Raw genomic sequence first — 22,518 nt, 5'->3', positions numbered from 1 at the left:
TGTTTGAAGCCTGAAATGTGGCGAAAGGTTGAAAGGTTCAAGGGGGCCGAATAGTTTTGCAAGGCACTGTAGAATATGAATATTGACACATGCGCCGTTTTTAATTTAGTGTTTTGCGTTTCCACTTTGGTGTTGTTCAGAATGAATCACACGCACTTGAGCGGGGCACTCTCACCGGCGTGTTTTTTCATGTGCTTACTTAAACCAGACTGATAGCAGAAACTCGTGTTGCAGATGGAACAGGAGAAGGTTTTTTCTCCAATGTGTGTCCTAATGTGTCGTATCAAACTTCTCTTCAGGGAAAATCGTTCACCGCAGAAGGAGCAGACGCACGGCTTTTCCCCTGTGTGACGCCGCATGTGTCGTATGAGATTTCGCTTGTTGCCAAAGGTTTTGTCACACTGTGGGCATTGCGGCTTCTCCCCAAAGTGCGTTTCCATGTGTTGAAATAACGCCGACTGAAAGGTAAAACTGGAGTTGCAGACAGAGCAGGAAAAGGGTTTTTCTCCTGTGTGTTTTCTGGTGTGTGTTATCAAGTAATCCTTGCGAGAAAATCTTTTCCCACAATGCGAACAGAGGAAAGGTTTCTCTCCTGTGTGACACCTCATGTGGCGTTTAAGATTCCGGTTGTTTCCGAATGTTTTGTCACATTGAGAACATTTCACATGTTTGTCATCAGCGTGGCACATCGCATCACTTTTGGAGGGTTCGTCATCCGTGTCAGACATGGTATCAGCACTATCTGACAGCGGAGCTACACGACTTCCGCGGTGAACAGAGCTGCCGCTGGGACGTGCCACTTCTCGGGTCTCCTGGCGCTGATATTTGTCATCATCGTCTTCACTTTTCACGATGATGCGGTACACAGATAAGTCCGGTTCTTGAAGATGAACTCTGTCCTCTTCTACTTTAATGTAAGGGGGTTCTCGTTCTTCCTGCTCCACTTGGCTGCTGCGCTCCCGCTGCTCCAGATGAAGATCTTCCTCACCGTCGTCTGGAAGTGACAACAAATTGTGTTTAACTCATTTACTGTCATTAGATGTGGTAGCGCTGGCAGACCCATTGAGTTACAGAGTATGTGTTGTGATCGTAAAAGAGGAAAATTGATATTGAAAACACATATTGACACTTATAGACGTCCAATCCATTTTAACTGGGAGAGGCTGGAAGTTACCCTGGGAAGTAAAACGATAACAGTAATTATAGTCATATAATTTTTGTCAACAGAATAAAAACGTTTGATAAAAGTCGATACGATTTAAACTGTAATTACACCACGCAAACACCAGAGGACACTGATACATGAACGCTAGTTCTGAGCGTGTATTCAGTACAGGAGGGAACATTTTTGTGACCTGTCACATAGTAGTATTAAAGGGAAACAACAACGACTGGCATGATTTTGTCACATTCTGCTGATAGTCAGATTGTTTTGTTTCAGAGCTGTGGGATGAGTTCCCGACGTCGTACCTGCATCCAATTCTAGCTCATCAGCAGTGTCTTGCCAAGATATTGACTTGCTGCCATTTGACAGTTTGTATTGTCCATCCCTTCGTTAGAAGTTGCATCCTTGCGTTGGTTTTTTCGTTCGTCAGCTTCTCATTGCGGTTTTCCCTCAGGATTTTTGTTTGATCCCGACATACTGTCACAGTCGCTTTTTTTGTCTCCCTTTTCGCGATCATGTTTTTTGTGTGTTCAATAAATCCTTTTATGCAATCCCTGTTATTTAAATTTTTTCCCTATCAGCTAAGTTGTCACAACCCAAATTGAAAAAGAGCATCTTGCTTTGAAAATATGACAACATAAAACAATGGCAGATGCTGCTCTATGTAAGTAACAGCCCTTTTAAAGTCTGCTTTTAACCACACGAGTCACCCCCACCACCCCACGCCTCCAAAAAAAAACTAGATAATGAGATCCTTCCGTTATTGTTGTCTGCTTGCTTCCACCTCCGCGGACCGTAACAGATTTGTTGGTTTTTATCTGAGGACTTGTTACTGATTGCAGCTAATAGATCGATAAACAAAACATATACTATCAACATAGAAAAAATAACATGGTCCTTGTGGTTTTATTTAATGTTACTAAGCAGTGTGGTCTTGAACGCTACCTGCATGCAGCGACAGTGCAGAGACCGCAGCTGTCACAGACAAACTTGCCACATGAACACTACCGGTGTTCTGCAATTCTTTCTACGTGGCGAGACATCCTACCCGTACGCACATCGATTAAAAGCGGCAAGTACTTACCATTTGTGTTTTTATTGAGTCTTTTATTACCTTTCTATTGCCTCAAAATACTTTCTGCATGTTTCCCTCTAATACTTTAAAGCATTATTTTCTTGTGGTAGCTTTAAAGCCGATTGTTGATCTGTTGACCACATTAGTCACGTAGCATTTTTAAACCAACCTTATTTGATATTACTACGTTTACGTATTTTATTAAGGCATTTTTAGTACATTCTATCTGTATGCATCTAAACAAAACGAGCTGAAAGCGCACTGTAGTACTTTGGGTGTCAAATTTGCCTCCTGTAGGGCTGTTTTGCCGATGTAGACATTTTGGCAGAACACTGGTTTTGTCCTACTCTCGTCTCATCCCGTCTTTCATGTTCATTTTGCTTTTGCTCCTCGTTTTGTGAAATACTGACAGTGCTGTCCTGCTCATTAATGTTCCTCTCGGGTTCAAATTGAAAAGGGCTGAACACATGACATGTTTATGTCGCTAGAGTCAAACTCTGGAAGCCCTGCGATGTCAACAACAATGACGACCTACTAGTTAAACTAATTTTACAAATTTTATAAAACCGAAAACATCAAGAAGGGTTTTAATATCAAATTATTATAACTCATGCCAACATTTATAATCTAAGAACTACAAGTCTTTCTATCTGTGGTTCCTGTTAAAAACTGATACTGTGGACAGACTTATTTTTCTGGCCCGTAACCTTTAAAGCAATGGCTGTCTTCTTTGTTTATTTGTCTTTTTTTTTAACTGAAAATTTTCTTTTGTCTATTTATTTTGTTGAAATTGTCAGACATCTTAAGGATTTATGCAAAAAAGAGTTTAACATGTTGCTGAGTGTAAGTCTTATTAAACGCTGCTGGGACACATGCCAGTGATTGATCACCCCGGTCGGGTCACCTGGGCTGAGGGGGTCTGATGTTGAAAGATCCGAAACCCCAAATGACGCTAGGAAACATCAATGATGATGTGTCCCAGCGCATCTGTAAGATGTATCTTTCACCACTCTCGTCATGATAAAGAATAATAGCTATTCATTACAGCTGAATATTTCACAATGTCAAAAACAACTAATTTATTTAAGCGCACATTTTCACAACGTAAAAAAATCATGAATATTTCCATGTAATTTTTTTTAAAGCAGACATTTTCTTAATAACGACGTCATGATTAAATGTTATGACGTTCATTCCGTGAAAGGGAAAATAAGACGAGGCAGTTTGGAGCGAGGGCCTCGGTTAAGTAGCAACTGGCAGTTTACGCCGTTAGCGTAAGTGGTCTTCTTTGATTCCTCGTCGTCGTTACTGTTGGCAACATCGCCTTTCTTCGTCACAGATTCTGACGGGTCGCATATTTCGGTAAACTGCCGGAAAACCTACGCAGGCACAGGAAGAACATGCAAACTCCACACAGGGAGGCTGGAGCCAGGCTTGAACTGACAATCTCACAGCTGTGAGGCGGACGCGCTAACCACTCTTTCACCGTGCCACCCATTAAAACATTTGGGGGGGGGATCATAGTGCGTGAATGAAATGGTTAGCAGGCACTATTTCGACACAATAAATAAATCTATCTGAATAATTCTTAGTCGCTAATAGCTTGTTTCAATCTAAAGCCATTGTTTCAAATGAAAAAAACTGGGATAACATGTCGAGACAAAATGATTTATATGTCATTGGAAAGCTGACATTATTCTCTTTTCATTACATCAAAATCTGTTTTTCGGAAAATTAATCATTTGGACTCATTTTGCTGTGCCACCTCACATATGAATTCATATCTATTCGTGCAGTAAACTTGGGAGGAATGATTAGAACTAACCTTGTACGTGCAATTCAGCTCTGGGCTTTTTAAAAACAGCATCCAATAGTTGCCGTTGTCTCGCGTTCTCCTCTTTGGTCCGACAAAGCTCCTCCTCGTACTCCGCTATGGTTCTTTCAAACACCACCACAACCTCTTCGACGGCCGCACTTAGTCGCTGATTAAGCAGAGCTCTCAGCATTTGCACTTTGCACATTTTTACGCGAAAACGCTGACACTTGAAAAGTGGAGCTGAATCGTGCTCAGTGAGCAGCTAGCAGGAGAATGACGACCTTGAACGCGCACCAAGGCGAGATGATACCAACATGAATAAACAGTTTTATTTGCCTTTTTAGAAACGAAAGAGCTAATCGTATTGTATGCAACGCAACACCGTCTTGCTAACGTGTTTTCTTTTCATGTTTTACTTCCGGCACAAAAAAGCGAGTTAATGATTTTGGTACATTACTGCCGCTCTCAGTCGCAAAGGTGTAAGTACACTCAAAGATAACGAAGTTCGACAAATTACGAACGGATATATGAGCAAAATGTATCACACTACATTGAAGCAATTCTGTGTCATTACGCTTTACAAATTTATTTTAATTTCCTCAAGTGTAAGGACGTTTCCTGAGTAATGTGTCATTACGCTTTACAAATTTATTTTCATTTCCTCAAGATGTAGCGTGTTGTAATGACATAATACAACCAAAGGATGGCGGTAATCTACCACTGATCTTTTTTTTCTTTACTCTTTTTGTAACATATTTTTTGTAGCGTCAACCCGCTCTAAAGAGTGTTGTTTTATAGATGGTGTTCTGCAGAGCTGAAATGGAAAAAAAATGTGTCACCGTCTAAATATACCAGTGCCTGTGGTCAATACAGTGAACAGCTATTCAAAAGTTAACTTAAGACTTTTAACCCTTGATAGAGCAAGTGACTATTGTTGGTCATTCAAAAAAAAAAAAAAAATCATGATTATGTTTTTAATACTTAAGACCATTAACATAAAAACAGAAATACCCTCTGGTTACACAGTAAATAGATTATATCATAGTGTTTTACTCATTTCATACCATTGATGGCGACAGTTCCAATTCATTTAAACTGGGCGGACTGTCCGTGGCTGTTCATCTTTCATTCGCCCTTTATTCGCCCAATCCAGTCCAAATTAATTGGACGTCTAGCGCCGTTAATGGTAACCTATAAGTGGAAAAAAGTCATAATTTGTGCATGAAGGGGTTAGAGGGCGTTGGAATAATGTGGCCGTTAACAGGATGTAGTCACACATCTACAGTACCAAGATGGAACAACAAAGATCCAGAATAATAAATTGTGTCTTCTGGCAAGAAATGGGTCACGAAAAAACAGGAAGTCAGACGCTGCCATTGAACATTTAATATTACTATTAATGTTGCGTCTTTTTCTTGATAATCTGTACATATGTCGGTCATTTTCCATAATTGAACACAACGTTGCGTTAGCTTGCTGGCTGCAGAAAGTGAAGAATGAAGAAAAACGCGGACGTTATCGATAGCGAAACTGAAATAACGCGCGTCCGTTTACTATTTATTTTTTTATTGATTAGTTCGGGAAGAATGATAGCTGCATACGAGGGGGAACGGGGACAAAAGAGGAAAACGAAAGAAAATATCAACCAATGGACTTTTTTTTTTTTTTTTTTTTAAAGAATCATCATGATAAATTGCACAGAGCAGGTTAAATCATTTTGCCACAATTGTTTCAAAATTGGGTTTCGACCGAGCAAGTCCTGACTTTTCGATGTGTTGTCTTCGTGTTTCCTTCAGACGTCAATGAAGAAGAGCAGGAGGAGGCAAAGCACCTTTGTGTTGAAAAAGAAAATAAACGCAGCATCAATCATGAGGAGGCTGACGTCATCCAGCTGCCCTTTAAAAGCGTCATTGTGAAGAGTGAAGTAGACGAAAAGTCAGTCATGCTCGCCTGACACCGATGACTACAAACGCTCCCAAGGTGTCGTGACGTTTAATAACGCTGCCAAAACCCGCTTGACTTGTCCTCAATGTAACAACACATTTAGCAAAAAATACAACCTGAGGAGACACACAATGGTCCAACACAGGAGAAAAACCCTTGGTGCACTCCATTTGCTGTCAGAGATTCTCCCAGAGACATCAAAGATAACGCACAAGCGTTCTTGCTTCGTATGCCATAAACGCTAAAGCGATTGTTCCACATTCGGGCGAGAAACCGTTTTCGTGCTCGATCTGTGGGACAAAGTTCTCGCAGAAAGTGACGATGAGAACGCACGCCAGGACTCATGCTGGCGAAAAGGCCTTATTCTGCCCCGTTTGCATTGTGAGTTTTAATGTTCGTTACACGTTGGTCTTTCACATGAGGTAGCACACGGGCTAAAACTAAACTAACAGAATACATTTCCCAGAACAAAATACACCCAGGGCACACTTTATGTGTTATCAATGTCTCAATTCTTCTTTTCAAATATTACAAATTGTTTTGAGTTATTTTTAAAATTTTCAATTTGTATCATATAGATTTTTCTTTTATAACTGATGGCTTTTTTTTCCCCCCAACTTTCGTTTTTTTTTATTTTTCATTTAATACTGTTTTTTTTTTCTCAGTTAAAATGGATTGGACGTCTATTGCAGTCAATGGAAGCCAAAGAGATCAGTTATTCATGAGACTTCAAACAAAAAAGAAAATTCTGAGAAAAATACACACAGGCTACACGTATTAAAAAAAAATATATATTACAATTTTTTAGAATTTTTTACAAAGTTTTTATTTTTGCAAATTAGTGTTATTCGTGGCTTATTTTGAGTTTATTTTTAAACTTATTACTATTTAAATAACAGATCCCCCTCCAAACAACTCATCCTTCAGCTAATACTTTTGCCCATGAATGTGGAAGCAGATTTATCCTCTCTAAAAAAATACATATTTCCCCTTTATATTTTGTGAAAAAAACATTCCTCCATGATCAGAGTAAAAAGTAGAAGAATCTTCTACTTTATTGCCCTTCTTTCAAGCAGTACAGTTCTGTGGGAAAACTTTAACAAACAAGTTTTACACGGCTTCAACCTTTATTTATCCAGATAGCAGAGTACACCAAGGCAAATATGGTTCCAATATGCATGCATGGCTTAAAGTAAAAAAAAAATCTCTGTGACTAAAATATATATAATAATATGTGTATATCGCGATTCTATGAACAATGTGAAATTTACCGACATTACAAAGTCGGCCATGATTCAATTCAACTGTTTTCAATGACAAATACAAAATTTAGTACTATGCATCCAACACAATCTGTTACTTTTCAGATAAAGAAATGAAGAATGTGAAGCCATTTTGATGTTTTTGACAATTTTGTCCCTCCTACTTCAAATGGACATATATCGCTGTCAATGACAGCCAATAAGGTAAATAGAAATGTTCCAACAAATGAGTTTATCACGAGTAAACATCCCATCCATTTGAAGTAGGATGTTGGCAGCGAATAAACATTAAAATGAATTGGAGTTCTAGTGTCATTACTGGCAGCCAATGAGTTAAGCAAAGTCTGACCAAGCCATTATACTGTTGCAATTACTTGACAGTACCGTATTCAGAATCGGGAACAAAAAAAAAGTTGTCGGTCAAACACTAATGAAAACCGTTATTTTTCACAAAACAGCATATCCCAAAGAGGACAGTGTTGATCATTGCTTGACCATTCAATATACCGTTACAAAAATAAGTGCTACCCATAATCGAGCAGGATATCTACACTGTGTTTATGATGCTTTTAAAAACTGTAGCAAAAAACCTGGACATCAACCAAATCTTTTGTGTGATAATGTCTTTGACTATTTGATCCAAATGATAAATCACACAAGTCAATGTTTAATATTTTCAACTTAAAACCCACATGTTCATGCAAATATTACTACATGCATCTTTACCACTAATAGTGGGACTGTTTATTAGCATATTGCTTACCTATATATTTTTTTGAAAAGACAACAGAGGATTGCTACTTTATTGTTTCTACCCATGGAGAGACATAAAGCCCTTTTAATGTTATGCTATCCTGCCCTACAAAAAGAAAAACCATGAACATAGCACATGTATTGCATTAAGTATTTTATCAGAAGTGCTAATCCTCAACTCTTTTCCCCAGGAGGCACAAACTGATGACGTCAACTTAGATTACCATCAAACCTTCATTGGTCAATGCTTTTCGCACAGACACACTTATGTTTCTTAAACCGATACTTCCGAGTGAAAGTTTGACCACAAACCGAGCAGGAGAAAGGTTTCTCACCAGTGTGTGTCATTGTGTGTCTTATCAAGTTGGTCTTGTGAGTGAATTTTTGATCACAAAATGAGCAAGAGAAAGGTTTTTCACCAGTGTGTGTCCTTAAGTGTCGTTTTATTTTTCCCTTCTCAGTGAATCTTTGGCCACAAATTGAGCAGGAAAAAGGTTTATCACCAGTGTGTGTTCTTGTGTGTTTTTTTAAATCTCCTTTTTGAGCAAATCTTTGACCACAAACTGAGCAGGGGAAAGGTTTTTCGCCAGTGTGTGTTCTTGTGTGAGCCTTTAAGTTGCTATTTTGTTTGAATGCTTTGCCGCAAATTGAGCATGAAAAGGGTTTTTCCCCAGTGTGTGTTCTAGTGTGTGTTTTCACACCTCCCTTATGAGCAAATCTTTGACCACAAATTGAGCAGGAGTAAGGTTTCTCCCCAGTGTGTGTCCTGGTGTGACTGATTAAGTGTCCTTTTTCAGTGAATCTCTGACCACAAACTGAGCAGACAAAAGGCTTCTCCCCAGTGTGTATTCTTGTGTGTTTGTCTAAGTCAAGCTTTCTAAAGAATCTTTTACTGCAAACTGAGCAGGCAAAAGGTTTTTCTCCAGTGTGTGATTTCATATGCATTTTCAATACAGACTTGTTACAATAGGTTTTCTCACACTGAGCGCATTCCCAGCGTTTGTTATCACTTTCACCTTTATGACCTTCAGACTCTAAATCATCATCATCATAGTCAGTAGAGTGAGAGTTATGATCTGATAGTGGAGCTATGAGGCCTTCTGCTGTTGATCCTCCACAGTGGTCTCCGTCACCTTCTGTTGAGCTGATGCTACTGCTACTTTTCGGAGGTTCTGCCCTTCTGTTCTCCTCACTTTGATCTTCCTCTTCTCTTTTGATGCAGGGGTGTTGCGGCTGCGCGTCAATGTCAAGATGGTGGTGAACCTTAATGAAATGCTCCCCATTTTCTTCTTGAATGGGTAAAAACTCTTTCTCCTCATCCTCATTCTCCTCTTTGATGTGAGAGAGCTCCTGCTCAGGATGATGGGCTTGACTGATATCTGCAAGGCACAAGATGACAAACATATATGGTTTGGTGAGGTTAATCAATTATGTTGAAATCATGAAAATAATCATTTAAAAAGTGACCAGTGACAGTGCCATGACAATGGTGGACTTGCTGTTCGGTTAATAATATACGTTTTATAAAACTGATTATCTTTTCAATATATTATTTTAGCCAACAGAAAAAATAAACAAAATCATTACACAACTAAGCTCCAGGCATTGTCGATGTGCTGAGGGCTGAATCATGAGCAGTTCCTAAGTTGTACCCGAAAACGCATGTGGCTGTAGCCCTGCACCCTCATTACACTGTTAACAAATGAATTATTGTGGTACAACCCCCAGCATCCGCTACAATTGTCATGAACCATTTATGTCTCTATACAGTCCAAATCCGAAGTTTGAACCAGGCTCTAAACAGGTTCGTTTTGAAGGTGGAATTGGGCCGTGTTGGAATATCCATTAATAGGATACTGCTATTTCTGGCATTCAGTGATCATGTTTGACTGCCATTGATGGCACTATATTTTCAATCCAATTTGACTTGGGGCTGGCGGTGATTACTGGTGGGCATCCAGTCAAAATGGATTGGCCTTCTAGCGCGATCAAAGGCAGCCAATTCAGTTAACTACCTCATGTTAGGCAATAAATGTCAGTTTGTCACATGTACATTTCACTCTTATGAGCTTTTAATCATGTTACATGGCCATTCCGCAGTTAAAACAGAGTCTGAGTTGTTTTTTTCGAACCATTCACTTATGTTTAAGATGTTGTAGAGCAGGGGGGCCCAATCCTGGTCCTCGAGAGCCCCTATCCAGCTTGTTTTCCATGTCTCCTCCTCTAACACACCTGAATCAACTAATCAGGATCGTTATCAGGCTGCTGCAGAGCTTGCTGATGAGCTGATCATTTGATTCAGGTGTGTTAAAGGAGGGAGACACGGAAAACAAGCTGGATAGGGGCTCTTGAGGACCGGGATTGGGCACCCCTGTTGTAAAGTGTCTCATGTCTGGCGATGGGGGCTGCTGAAACGCTCGATGGCAACTACCTCCACCCGAAAAATAAGTGATACCTCTTCTTTAAAGGGTTGTGGTAAACTTGGGGTTATTCCCTGTGAAGATTGTCAGTAAATTTCACTCATTAATGCGTTGAAATTTTCAAAAAGATAATAACTATCTGGGCTGAAGTCAGATCAGTTCATTTTGCAACATTGAAGCATTGACATATGCTGCACCCCCAAAGACACGCCTTGCGGAAAACTTGATGAAATTTTATCTCCAACATCTTGAGATGGGAGAATAAAAATGTCGATTGTATTGAAAAAGTTGATTGGATCAAACCTCTTGGTGTATCTTTTTTTAATTATGACCCCATTAAATTGCAGAAACTGGAGAAACAATGGAATTTTAATTTGAAATGGCCGACTTGCTGCTGGATTTGGAGTATGGGTTCAACAGACCTTTTCGTAGGTCTAGGGATGCTTCACATGCCAAGCAGTTTTCATCAAGCTATGTCAAATACAGGTAGTCACCGGGTTACGACGTACCCGACTTATGTGATTTTGACTTTACGATGCCGAAGTCTCATCCGCCGTTTTGTCTCCAGTCATTTTTTTTTTTTTTAAATCGCGTAACAGTGCCTCGTCCGCCACCTCTCAGTATTGATGTTTAGTACAGTATATCATTTGTTATTTATTCAATGTAAATGGTTGATCTCTAATTGCTATGCATATTTGGTATTTCATTATACGATATGTGCGGTCCGCTTTCCTCTTGCACTCGGACTTCTTCGACGTAACGCCAGCACGACTTTCTGTTAGTCTCAAGCTTTGCTTTCACATTGGGAAGCGGGGGTGAACGCCAATAAATGTTGCGGGCTCGGCGATGCCCCCGTTTAGCTCGCTATTAGCCCGCTACCTTATTAAGCGTCGTTCGTTTTCACCACTGGACCAGTGTTCTACAATTCGTTCTACACGGTGAGACGCCCTACACAATACCCAGTGCGTTTGCGTACGTATGCACATGCTCAAGCACATCGGTTAAAAACGGCAAGTACTTACCATTTTTGTTTTTGTTGAGTCTTTTATTACCTTTTCATGTTTCCCTCTCATACTTTTTAGCATTGTGTTTTCTTGTGGTAGTTTTAAAGCAAAGTGTTGATCTGTTGAACACATTAGTCACGTAGCGTACTTAAACCATCCTTATTTGATACTACTACGTCTAAGTATTTTCTTAAGGCATTTTTTTAGTACGTTCTGTCTGTATGTGTCTAAACAAAACAAGCTGAAAGCACACGATAATACATTGGGTGTCAAATTTACCGCTTGTAGTACGTTTTGCTGGTGTAAGCCATTTTGGCAGAACACCAGTGCCACGAATAGCTGCCATTTCACATGGCAGCGATTACTGAGGGTTTGCATGAGCTCTCTTAAGGTTTAATAACAGACATGTTAGACTTAGCAGAACACGGTGGCGCAGGAAATTCAGACCCTGAGCATATGGCTTACAAAACACTGTGGTTTATTTTGTTTAGTTTGTAGTTTTAGTTAGCCATGTTGGGAAGGAAGGAGCAATTGCTTGACTCGATCAACTCAAACCCCGCCTTATCCTCGCCTATCCACCAAGTTTGATGAGCCAATGACAGATAAAATTATTTCATGCAGTTACAAGGGGAACGGGAGTGCAAGAATGAAATAAATACAAAGTGAAATAAATAGGTGTTGAAATAAGTAAATAAATAAATAAAGAAATAATATTGAAATAAATAAATAGATATTGGAATAAAAAAATAAATGTTAAAATTAGGGCTGTCAAAATTACCGCGTTAACGCGCGGTAATTATTTTTTAAAAAATTAATCACGTTAAAATATTTGACGCAATTAACGCACATGTCCCGCTCAGAAAGTATTCTGCCTTTTGGTAAGTTTTACAGCAAGGCTTTTTGCGCTGTCCAACAGCGAACTCTTGTGGTCGCTTTGCGACATGGTTTATTATTTTCTTCTTTTCTTTCTTTATTATGGCTGCACGACGTCTCGGGCTGATAATGTTGTGCTTATATGATCCTTGGACAAGATTTGTCCGTAAGTATGGTTGTTGTAAAGAATGTACATATTATGTTAGTAAGCGAAATGTTATATTTTTTGTATGAGACGCTTTTTGTTTGTTTAGTGAACCTGTATAGCGTGCTAAGCTAACGTTGTTGCTAATGCAATGCTTGTGTACTTTTATTTTGTAGTTTTACGACGGTCTAAAGAGGACAATGGTTTGAGGCCATTTTATTAATAAATCAGATGAAAAAGGAAGAAGTCTAATTATTAAGGCGTCGTTCACTAGCTGTCTAGCTTTGGAAAAAGTAGACGCTTCGGAGGACAGCATAGACAGATTTAAATTACAGTAGAGTAAAATGCCCACTACAGTCCTTATGTACCGTATGTTGAATGTATATATCCATCTTGTGTCTTATCTTTCCATTCCAACAATTTATTTTACAGAATATATATATAATTTACAGAAAAATATGGCATATTTTATAGATGGTTTGAATTGCGATTAATTGCGATTAATTACGATTAATTAATTTTTAAGCTGTAATTAAGTCGATTAAAAATTTTAATCGTTTGACAGCCCTAGTTGAAATACTTAAATAAAAATTGAAATACTGTATATACATTGAAATAATTGAAAAAATGTAATAAAGAAATGAAAATGGAAATGAAGAAAAAAATATTGAAATAGACTAATTTTAATGACACATTTAATAATTTATTTGTGTATTTATTTAATTTTTGCACTCCTAGTCATCCACAGTTCCCAGACCAGCTGGGAGACATTGTCTCCCCAATGTGTTCGGGGTCGGCCCTGCGGCCTCCTCCCAGTGCGACGTGCCCGGAACACCTCATTAGGGAGGCTCCTTTTGACGCGGAGGACCAGCTGCTCCCCTCCCGGATGAGCGAGCTTCTCCTCTTATCTCTCTATGGGAAAGCCCTACGGAGGAAACCCTTTTCAGCCGCTTGCATCTGGGATCTTGTTCTTTTGGTCACGACCCACAGATTGTGACCATAGGTGAGGGTAGGAACGTAGCACAACCGGTAAATAGAGCGCTTCACCTTTCGGCTCGGCTCCCTCTTCACCGCAATGGACTGATGCAGAGTCCACATCACTGCAGACGCGACACCGATCCGCCTGTCCATCTCCCGTTCCATTTTTCCGTCACTCGTGAACAAGACCCCGAGATACTTGAACTCTTCCACTTGAGGAAGGACCTCATCTCTGACCCGGAGAGGGCATTCCACCCTTTCCCGCATGAGGACCCTGGTCTCAGATTTGTGAACTGTGAACCGTTCCAGTGAGAGTTGAAGATCGCGGCCTGATGAAGCTAACAGAACTACATCATCTGCAAAAAGCACAGATGCAACACTGAGGCCACACAACCGGACCCCCTCCACCCCTCGGCTGTGCCTAGATATTTTGTCCATAAAACTTATGAACAGAACCAGTGACACAGGGCAGCCTTGGCGGAGTCCAACCATCACTGGAAACAGATCTGACTTTTAACCGGCTATGTGGACCAGACTCTGACACCGGTTATACAGGGACCGGACCCCACATGTCAGGGATTCTCATACCCCAAACTCACGTAGCACACCCTACAGGACTCCCCGGGGAACACGGTCGAACCCTTCTCCATGTCCACAAAACACATGTAGACTGGTTGGGCGAACTCCCATGACCCCCCTCACCTCCCCAGAACCCTGCTCAGGGTATACAGCTGATCCAGTGTTTGGCAGCCAGGATGAAAACCACACTCCTTCTCCTGGATCCGAGATTCGACTTCTCGACGGACCCTCCTCTCCAGTACCCCTGAGTAGACCTTCCCAGGGAGGCTGAATAGTGTGATCCCACCTATAATTAGAACACACCCTTTGGTCCCCCTTTTTGAAAAGACGGACCACCAACCAGGTCTGCCACGCAATGTTTCAGAGATGTGTCAGCCAAGACAACCCCACAACATCCAGACCCTTTAGAAACTCCGGTCGGATCTCATCCATCCCCGGGGCCTTGCCACCGAGGAACTTTTTAACCACCTCATTGACTTCAACCCCAGAGAAAGGATGACTTGCCTCAGAGTCCCCAGGCTCTGCTTCCTGATGGGAAGGCGTGTCAGTGGAGTTGAGGAGGTCTTCTAAGTATTCAGCCCACTGACTCACAACCTCCCAGGTCAAGGTCAACAGCGCTCCATCAACACTATACACAGTGTTGGTGGTGCAATGCTTTCCCCTCCTGAGAAGCCGGATGGCACAGAAGTAAAAACTCTTGCACCAAACAGTTCATGGAAATGGAGTAAAACGTGGATAGTTTAGCATCGCCCAGATTTTTACTATCTTAACACGTAAATAAACACAGGAATATCGATTCAACTCCAAAATAGGTGAGATATTAACTAACCTCCGCTTAGACACTTTTTGAAAACGACATCTAGTTCTTGACTTGGCGGCTCGTCTTTTACTCCACAAAGTTTTTCGTCCAACTTAATTGTTGCTGTCCTTTTCGCACACATTTCCACTTTGGACTCGTACTCGATGTCTGCTTGGCTACGCGTTCAGTTAGCAGCTGAGCTAAAACCCCAAAGGCTTCAACGAGCGTTTACTTCCGGTTCACAGTCATTACATTGCTGTGCAATGCTGCCTCCCTTAGGCGCGGAAGTACAAACACCCACAATATCTTCTATTGCAGGTATATGATGCTTAGTTTATTGACATCGTGGATTAAATGTCATGTGATGTGTTATGTTGCTGATATTTAAAAGAAAGCACTACTGCGCAAGTCAGTATAAAACGTAATAATAACTGTAAAATGTAATTTCTGAAGAAAATGTGTGTGGTTGCTTTGCTCTCATCCCATGGGTCAATTCCTGTAGTGTCAGTACCTTGCTATTAATTTGAAGGCATTTTGAGTCACTTCCTCGTAAACTCATTAGCTGTAATTGACGACACAAACGTCCAACTTTTTATTTTTTTTAATGGAAGTGGTGAATAAATGTTCGTTCATTCAATGTTTGCTTCAAATATTACTGCCCAAGAGAAGGCTGTGGAATAAAAGACACATTAGCTGAGATGCACTTGTGAAACTTGTATCATCTTGGTCTGTGTAAATACAATAAAAGGAAACAAAATGGCTGCTTCATCATTTCTGAATCAGTTTCTTGATAAACAACATTGTTCACTATTTTTCTTCCTACTAGAATACAACCCTTTCTAAGAAAATGTATATAGTTACCAAATACATGGAATCATGGCAGGTATGCCCATAAGTCTTTTTTTTGTTTGTTTACGCTGTGATCTGGACCGGCAGTGAATGAGTTAACCGGCCCGACTGCTTTCAGACATTCACCGTGCCAGTGCAGTGACCCAGACATGACGTTCTGTCGCTTTATTTCTTCAGCGAAACCTGAAAAAAATAATTTACTCCACCGATATTACAAGTTATTTTGAAAGAGACAACTGAAAAAATTACTTTCTTAATTACGAGATATGTTATAGAATAATATAAAGAAAATATGATCGAAACACACTCTTGGAGGCGTGTCAAAACTTCCTAAAACCACTGATATGCAAAGAAAACTACTTTTGGCATAGTAATACATATATCACTCTCTCACAAAAACACACCCACTCACCCCCCAAACGCACACATACAAACTGTTTACAAAAAGACCAGTAAACCCAACCTCCATCTCCTACCCCCCCTCCCCTCATTTCCTCACCTCTACATGCAAAACCTCAATTTTACTAAATTAGGAACACAGAATGTACAAAAATATTTACCTTTTTCTTTTAATAATATAGATATAAGTATCATACATTAACAAAAATAAAGCAGGAACATAGTACATTTATTGCTAGAAGTATTTTAGAATAATTGTGAATCCTCAATTCTTGTCCCTAGTAAGCACAAACAGATGACATCCACTTAGATGACCAGCAATACTTCATTGGTCACTGCTTTTCACACCAACACACTTGTGTTCCTTGATCAGATATTTCCGAGTGAAAGTTTGACCACAAACTGAGCAGGAGAAAGGTTTCTCACCGGTGTGTCTCATTGTATGTCTTATCAAGTTGGTCTTCTGAGGGAATTTTTGATCACAAAATGAGCAAGAGAAAGGTTTTTCACCAGTGTGTGTCCTTAAGTGTCGCTTTATTTTTCTCTTCTCTGTGAATCTTTGGCCACAAATTGAGCAGGAAAAAGGTTTATCACCAGTGTGTGTTCGTATGTGTTTTTTAAAATCTCCTTTTTGAGCAAATCTTTGACCACAAACTGAGCAGGGGAAAGGTTTTTTACCAGTGTGTGTTCTTATGTGAGCTTTTAAGTTGCTATTTTGTTTGAATGTTTTGCCGCAATTTGAGCATGAAAAATGTTTTTCCCCAGTGTGTGTTCTAGTGTGTGAATTTACACCTGCCTTATGAGCAAATCTTTGACCACAAATTGAGCAGGAATAAGGTTTCTCCCCAGTGTGTGTCCTGGTGTGACTTATTAAGTGTCCTTTTTCAGTGAATCTTTGACCACAAACTGAGCAGACAAAAGGTTTTTCACCAGTGTGTATTCTTGTGTGGTTTGTTAAATCTCCTTTTTGAGCAAATCTTTGACCACAAATTGAGCAGGGGAAAGGTTTTTCACCAGTGTGTGTTCTTGTGTGAACTTTTAAGTTACTACTTTGTTTGAATGTTTTGCCACAAATTGAGCATGAAAAAGGTTTTTCCCCAGTGTGTGTTCTAGTGTGTGTTTTTACACCTCCCTTATGAGCAAATCTTTGACCACAGACTGAGCAAGAGTAAGGCTTCTCACCAGTGTGTGTCCTGGTGTGTCTGATTAAGTGTCCCTTTTCAGTGAATCTCTTACCACAAACTGAACAGACAAAAGGCTTCTCCCCAGTGTGTATTCTTGTGTGTTTCTCGAAGTCCGTTTTTCTAAAGAATCTTTTACCGCAAACTGAGCAGGCAAAAGGTTTTTCTCCAGTGTGCGTTTTCATATGCATTTTCAATACAGACTTGTTAAAATAGGGTTTCTCACACGGAGAGCATTCTGAGCGTTTGTTGTCAATGTCACATTTATGACCTTCAGACCCTTTATCATCATCATAGTCAGAAGAGGGAGAGTTATGATCTGATAGTGGAGCTATGAGGCCATCTGCTGGTGATCCTCTCAATTGGTCTCCGTCACGTTCTGTTGAGCAGCTGCTACTGCTACTTTTCGGAGGCTTCGTCCCTCTACTCTCACTTTGATCTTCATCTTCACCCTTTAAGGGGACACCTGTCGGTGGAACCTTGATAAAATCATGCTTTTCTTCTTGAATATAGGGAAAATTTTCCTCTTCTTTTTTTATGTAAGGGTGCTGAACCTGGATAAAGTGCTCGTCTTTTTCTTCTTGAATGGGTAAGAACGCTTCCTCCTCATCCTCATCCTCCTCTTTGATGTGAGAGGGCTCCTGCTCAGGATGATGGACTTTACTGACATCTGCAACCACAAGATGACAAATGCTTATAGTTTGGTGAGATTAATCAAATATGTGAAAGTCATGAAAATAATCAAATAAAAAAATGAGACCAGTGACAGTCCCATGACAAATGGTGGACTTACTGTTCTGTTAATAATATGCATTTTATAATATCTTTTTTTTTTTTTAATAAAATTAAAATTATTATTAAATAAAAAAGTAATTATTTTTAATAATTGATTTTTTTTTTTTTTTTTTAACGTATTATCATATCCAACCGTAAAAACAAAAACAACACACAACTGAGCTCCGGGCACTGTCGATGTGCAGACGGCTGTATCGTGAACGGTTCCTAAATTGCACCCGAAAACGCATGTGGGCATGACCCTGCATTCTTATTACACTGATTACAGATGAACGACTGTGGTACAACCCCGCCCCCCCCCCCCCAATTGTCATGAAGTATTTATGTCTCTATAAACAAGTTTACTGACCGAAACATGGGCAGAGCCATCTTTTGATTTTGTAATCATTGTTTTTGTCTGCTACAGACTTCCGGTTTAGATATAATATTACAGTTGCCGAATGTAGAAGGGCTGACACGGATTTTGTTGTTACAAGGAAATACTATAAGGTAATTTTCATCTAGTTATGGTATTATGAGCTCATCGCACATGTACATATATAACAAAAATAGTATGTCATTCTTTTTTATGGCAGATATTGATCGCAATAAAACATTTGGACAACATGTGCATGTGCAAAACACCAATAAATTACAATTTATAAAATTATTAGAAAAATATTAACTAAGGTGGAGCATAAATCGAGCCTTCTATCATCAAGGTGGAATGCACGTAGTCTTGATATGTCCATTAATGTAAGTGTTGTGAGGCACATCAAGTTGTCTTCCCTTGCCTGACTAACAGCGTTTCCCACCTGTAAACAAACGAACAAAAAACGTGTAACACTTGAATTTATGCATTTAGGGTAAAGCCCGTGTGTGTCTTGAAGTAGATGAGTGTTTGTTATCCATTTCTTTATCGTGGAATCTAATGCAAAGCTAATGATGTCTCAGCTGTGAAGCAACACACAGAATTGTTGTCAAACTGAACATAATTGTAGCTGTTATTACTTTGTGGTGGCACTGTCTTGGTTCCACATCTGCCTTCAGGAACACACAATTCCCATAGTCATGTATCAGGACACTTTCAACTGGATGCATCAGAGTTTTTCAGGTCCCTGATTGTGTTTCCATCCACTGCCATTAAATCAAGAAAATACAAAACTATTTTGGTTGTAGCGACTCTTAGCCATTTCTTCATATTGTCCTCCAATGTCGTGATGATGGCAGATAGATGCGGCATTTCCAAATGGTCTTTTTGAGGGATCTTAATGAGTCTCCACTGTTGTTTTGGTTAGAGAAAGTGTAAAACGGAAGTTGCGAGCAGAAATGTGGAAGTAAAGCGGAAGTACCTCGGAAACTTTTCAATCTATACACATAATGTAAACATTTTAATGTAAAGAATACAGGTCGTCATGCATTAACTTGGTTCTCTTCGATGAGGGTGATACCCTCAAAGCTTACAGAATCAAGCTAACAAGCACATAAAAGCTGTTCGTCAACCAATACTCACAAATAAAGATAAGTGTATGCGTCACAAAACGCCTCTGGAAGAGTTGACAATTTAATAGAGATAGTGACTTAATCAACTTATCCCTGGTGATACCGTCCCAGTTAGCAGTCAGTTTAAAAAGTAGAAGAAAATGGCTCGTCAACCAAGGTAAAAATTATTATATTTACGCCATGCACAAACAAAAACGCTCAGTATATACTTCATAAAGCGCCTCGGATAAAATACAGACAGTTGAAAATTCAAAAGCGGTCGTTTTTAATCAACTTACCGCCGAATATTCTTGACAGCCATTCTTGAGGTCCACCCTCGTCAAAGCGATGTTTGGAACTATTCAAGTCGCCATTACCCGGAAGTAAAATTGTATAATGGATCAGGAGGGTCGTAACTCTCTTTCTACATGGCTCTAGTGCACAGGTGTCAAATCGATTCCAGAAAGGGCCAAGTGGGTGGTGGATTTTGTTCCAACCGATACCGTGCAGAGAGTTTGACCAATGAACTTCCTACTGAAACAAGCAGCACCTGACAAAGTTTATCTGATTACACATGTAAAAGATCTGATTGGTGAAAAGGTGTCCTCTTCATTGGTTGGAAAGCAAACCTGCACCCACTTGGCCCTTTCTGGAATCGGTTTGACACCTGTGCTCTAGTGCAATCTATTTGAAGTGGGAGGTTGGCAGCATTCATTCGCTGCCACCCTCATACTTCAAAAGGACTGGACATCTGGCGCTGTCATTGGCAGCCGTACATTATTAAATTAGACGGCATTTTGTAAAATATATAGATATAATCAGTCACGTTGGCGCAACTGGATTCGACATATAGAAGCAAAAAAGGCAAAAACGCTTGCACCCAACAAATCATGGAAACGGAGTTAAAGGTGGATAAAATAGCATCGCCCAGATTTTTTAACCACCTTGACACGTAAATAAACACAGGAATGTTGATTTACAGTATTTCCTAAAAAGGTGAGCAGTGAACTAACCTCCTGTGCTTAGCCCAACCCAAGGCCTTTTTATCAAAATGACATCCAGTTCTTGACTTGGCGGCTCGTCTTTTACTCTATAAAGTTCCTCGTCCAACCTAAACGCTGCGGTCCTCCTCGCGCACATTTTCCACACTTTGAACTCGCACTCGGTGTCTGCTTGCCGACGCGTGCCTCTGTTAGCAGCTAAGCTAAACCCCCAAAAGCTTCAACGACCTTTTACTTCCGGTTCACATTCATTACATTGCAGAGCAATGCTGCCCCTCTTAGGCGAATAAGTATAAGCACCCACAATATCTTCTTGTGCAGGTGCTTGATGCTTAGTTTGTTGACATTGTTGGTTAAATGTCATATGATGTGATATGTTGCTGATGTTTAAAAGAAAGCACTACTGTGCAAGTCATTGTATGAAGTTATAACAAATATATAATACAATTTTTGGACGAAATGCGTGGGATGCTTTGTTCTCCCCCCACGGATAATTTCCTGTAGATTTTCAGTAACTTGCTATTAATTTGGGGGCATTTTTGGGGTCACTTCCTTGTTAACACAATAGCTGCCATTGACAGCACTTGACCTCCAACTCTATTGACTTGGAGGAGCGAATGAATGTTCATTCATTCAATGTTCGCTTCAAATATTGCCACCCAAGTGACGTCTGTGGAATAAATAACAAATTACCTGAGATGGACTTGTGAAACTTGTATTTACACACACAAAGATGATACATATAAGGAGGGGGGGGGGGGGATCGCTGGTTCATCATAATCTCTGATTTGTTTTTTCTTGATTAACACCATTGTTGTTCACTATTTCTGCCTATACAACCTTTACTTACTCAGCAAGATGGCAGAGAACAACAAAGAAAATGTATTCATAAAATACATGAGATCACAGCAGGAATGGCCATTAGTTTTTTTTTTTTTTTGTTAGTTATTTACACTGTGATCTGGGCTGGCAGTGAATGAGTTAACCAGCTCAACCGATTTCAGACATGCAACATGCCAGTTCAGTGACCCAGACACGACGTCATTCGTTAACTTTTTTAGATTTCAGTAATTTACTTTCCTGTACCGATCTTACATGTTCATTTGTAAGAGACGTAACTGAAAAATGACACGTTCTCAATCACGAGGTTCATTTAAAAATAATAAAAAGACGAAAATATGTTATAAACACTCAGATTGCCTTTGCTCAGCAACGGAGTACTGCTCCATCCCGTTCAAAAATTAAGTCCCAGCATCAACCCTAGAATTGGCGAAGAGTGTTCAGATGTAGTTTGTTAATAAATTATTTTGCAAGTTCTTTGTTTACTGCTTGTTAAAGATTATTTCATCTTGTGAAGAAAAATGAAGAAATTTAATATAGACACGTGACAGCTACGTCATTAACCTCTGCACTCTGAAGCCGAACATTACCTGCTGCCTTTAGACATAGTGGGACGAGGTAACGTACAGGATTTGTGACTTGACTAACGTACGAGGCACCTGTAGCAACACATTGCTTTACCACATAAATGCGTTCTGGGGAAATATAGAAACAGTACTGGGCAGGACATGTCAAAATTGAGCTATATAAGTACATACACAAGTTCATGAAAGGAATGTCCATTCGTTTCCTATTTCAATCATTTATTTGCTTACTGTACATCGCCAAAACAGTTGCCAGAGCACATGTATTGCATGAACTATTTCAATACAAGTGCTAATCTGCAATATATGTCCAACGGGATCAAGCAGAAAAGGGATGAAGCCAACTTGTATGATAGGCAATCCTTCATTAATCACTGCTTTTGGCACCAACACACTTATGTTTCTTGTCTTGATACCGCCAAGAGAATCTTTGACCACAAACACAGCAGGAAAAAGGTTTCCCACCGGTATGTTTTCTTGAGTGAATTTTTAAGGTTCCTTTTGCAGAGAGTCTCTGACCACAAACTGAGCAGGAAAATGGCTTCTCACCAGTATGTGTTCTTAAGTGAATTTTTAACTTCCCTTTTTCAGAGAA

The 22,518-nt window shown here is 39.8% G+C and overlaps 3 protein-coding genes across 3 annotated transcripts; all 3 read right to left on the bottom strand.

Annotated features, from left to right (window-relative positions):
* On the bottom strand, nucleotides 1-4,450 carry LOC130926498 (zinc finger protein OZF-like). Its single transcript, XM_057851415.1, has 2 exons — nucleotides 4,066-4,450; nucleotides 1-994 (listed from the first exon to the last, which is right to left on the bottom strand). Exons 1-2 carry the CDS (start codon nucleotides 4,259-4,261, stop codon nucleotides 147-149), a joined length of 1,044 nt encoding a protein of 347 aa, XP_057707398.1. The 5' UTR covers nucleotides 4,262-4,450; the 3' UTR covers nucleotides 1-146.
* A 1,336-nt stretch (nucleotides 4,451-5,786) lies between these two features.
* Nucleotides 5,787-15,027, bottom strand: LOC130926421 (oocyte zinc finger protein XlCOF6.1-like). The gene is made up of 2 exons (XM_057851401.1): nucleotides 14,844-15,027; nucleotides 5,787-9,394 (listed from the first exon to the last, which is right to left on the bottom strand). The coding sequence occupies exons 1-2, from the start codon at nucleotides 14,953-14,955 to the stop codon at nucleotides 8,250-8,252; spliced, it is 1,257 nt and encodes a 418-aa protein (XP_057707384.1). The 5' UTR covers nucleotides 14,956-15,027; the 3' UTR covers nucleotides 5,787-8,249.
* Nucleotides 15,028-16,227: 1,200 nt separating this feature from the next.
* On the bottom strand, nucleotides 16,228-20,713 carry LOC130926314 (gastrula zinc finger protein XlCGF57.1-like). Its single transcript, XM_057851393.1, has 2 exons — nucleotides 20,512-20,713; nucleotides 16,228-17,912 (listed from the first exon to the last, which is right to left on the bottom strand). Exons 1-2 carry the CDS (start codon nucleotides 20,636-20,638, stop codon nucleotides 16,387-16,389), a joined length of 1,653 nt encoding a protein of 550 aa, XP_057707376.1. The 5' UTR covers nucleotides 20,639-20,713; the 3' UTR covers nucleotides 16,228-16,386.
* Between the last annotated feature and the right edge of the window lie 1,805 nt (nucleotides 20,714-22,518).

The sequence above is a fragment of the Corythoichthys intestinalis genome, chromosome 1, assembly GCF_030265065.1.
Source record: "Corythoichthys intestinalis isolate RoL2023-P3 chromosome 1, ASM3026506v1, whole genome shotgun sequence".
Taxonomy (NCBI): Eukaryota; Metazoa; Chordata; class Actinopteri; order Syngnathiformes; family Syngnathidae; genus Corythoichthys; species Corythoichthys intestinalis.
This window is presented reverse-complemented; position numbering and strand designations above follow the sequence as displayed.

Excerpts from the sequence above, each read along its gene's own strand:
- LOC130926498 (XM_057851415.1), bottom strand. The coding sequence starts at position 4,261 with ATGTGCAAAGTGCAAATGCTGAGAGCTCTGCTTAATCAGCGACTAAGT. Across the intron at positions 995-4,065 it reads AGCTGAATTGCACGTACAAG|ACGACGGTGAGGAAGATCTT; the intron begins GTTAGTTCTAAT and ends TGTCACTTCCAG.
- LOC130926314 (XM_057851393.1), bottom strand. The coding sequence starts at position 20,638 with ATGTGCGCGAGGAGGACCGCAGCGTTTAGGTTGGACGAGGAACTTTAT. Across the intron at positions 17,913-20,511 it reads GGTTGGGCTAAGCACAGGAG|ATGTCAGTAAAGTCCATCAT; the intron begins GTTAGTTCACTG and ends TTGTGGTTGCAG.
- LOC130926421 (XM_057851401.1), bottom strand. The coding sequence starts at position 14,955 with ATGTGTGCGAAAAGGACAGCAACAATTAAGTTGGACGAAAAACTTTGT. Across the intron at positions 9,395-14,843 it reads CAAAAAGTGTCTAAGCGGAG|ATATCAGTCAAGCCCATCAT; the intron begins GTTAGTTAATAT and ends TGTGCCTTGCAG.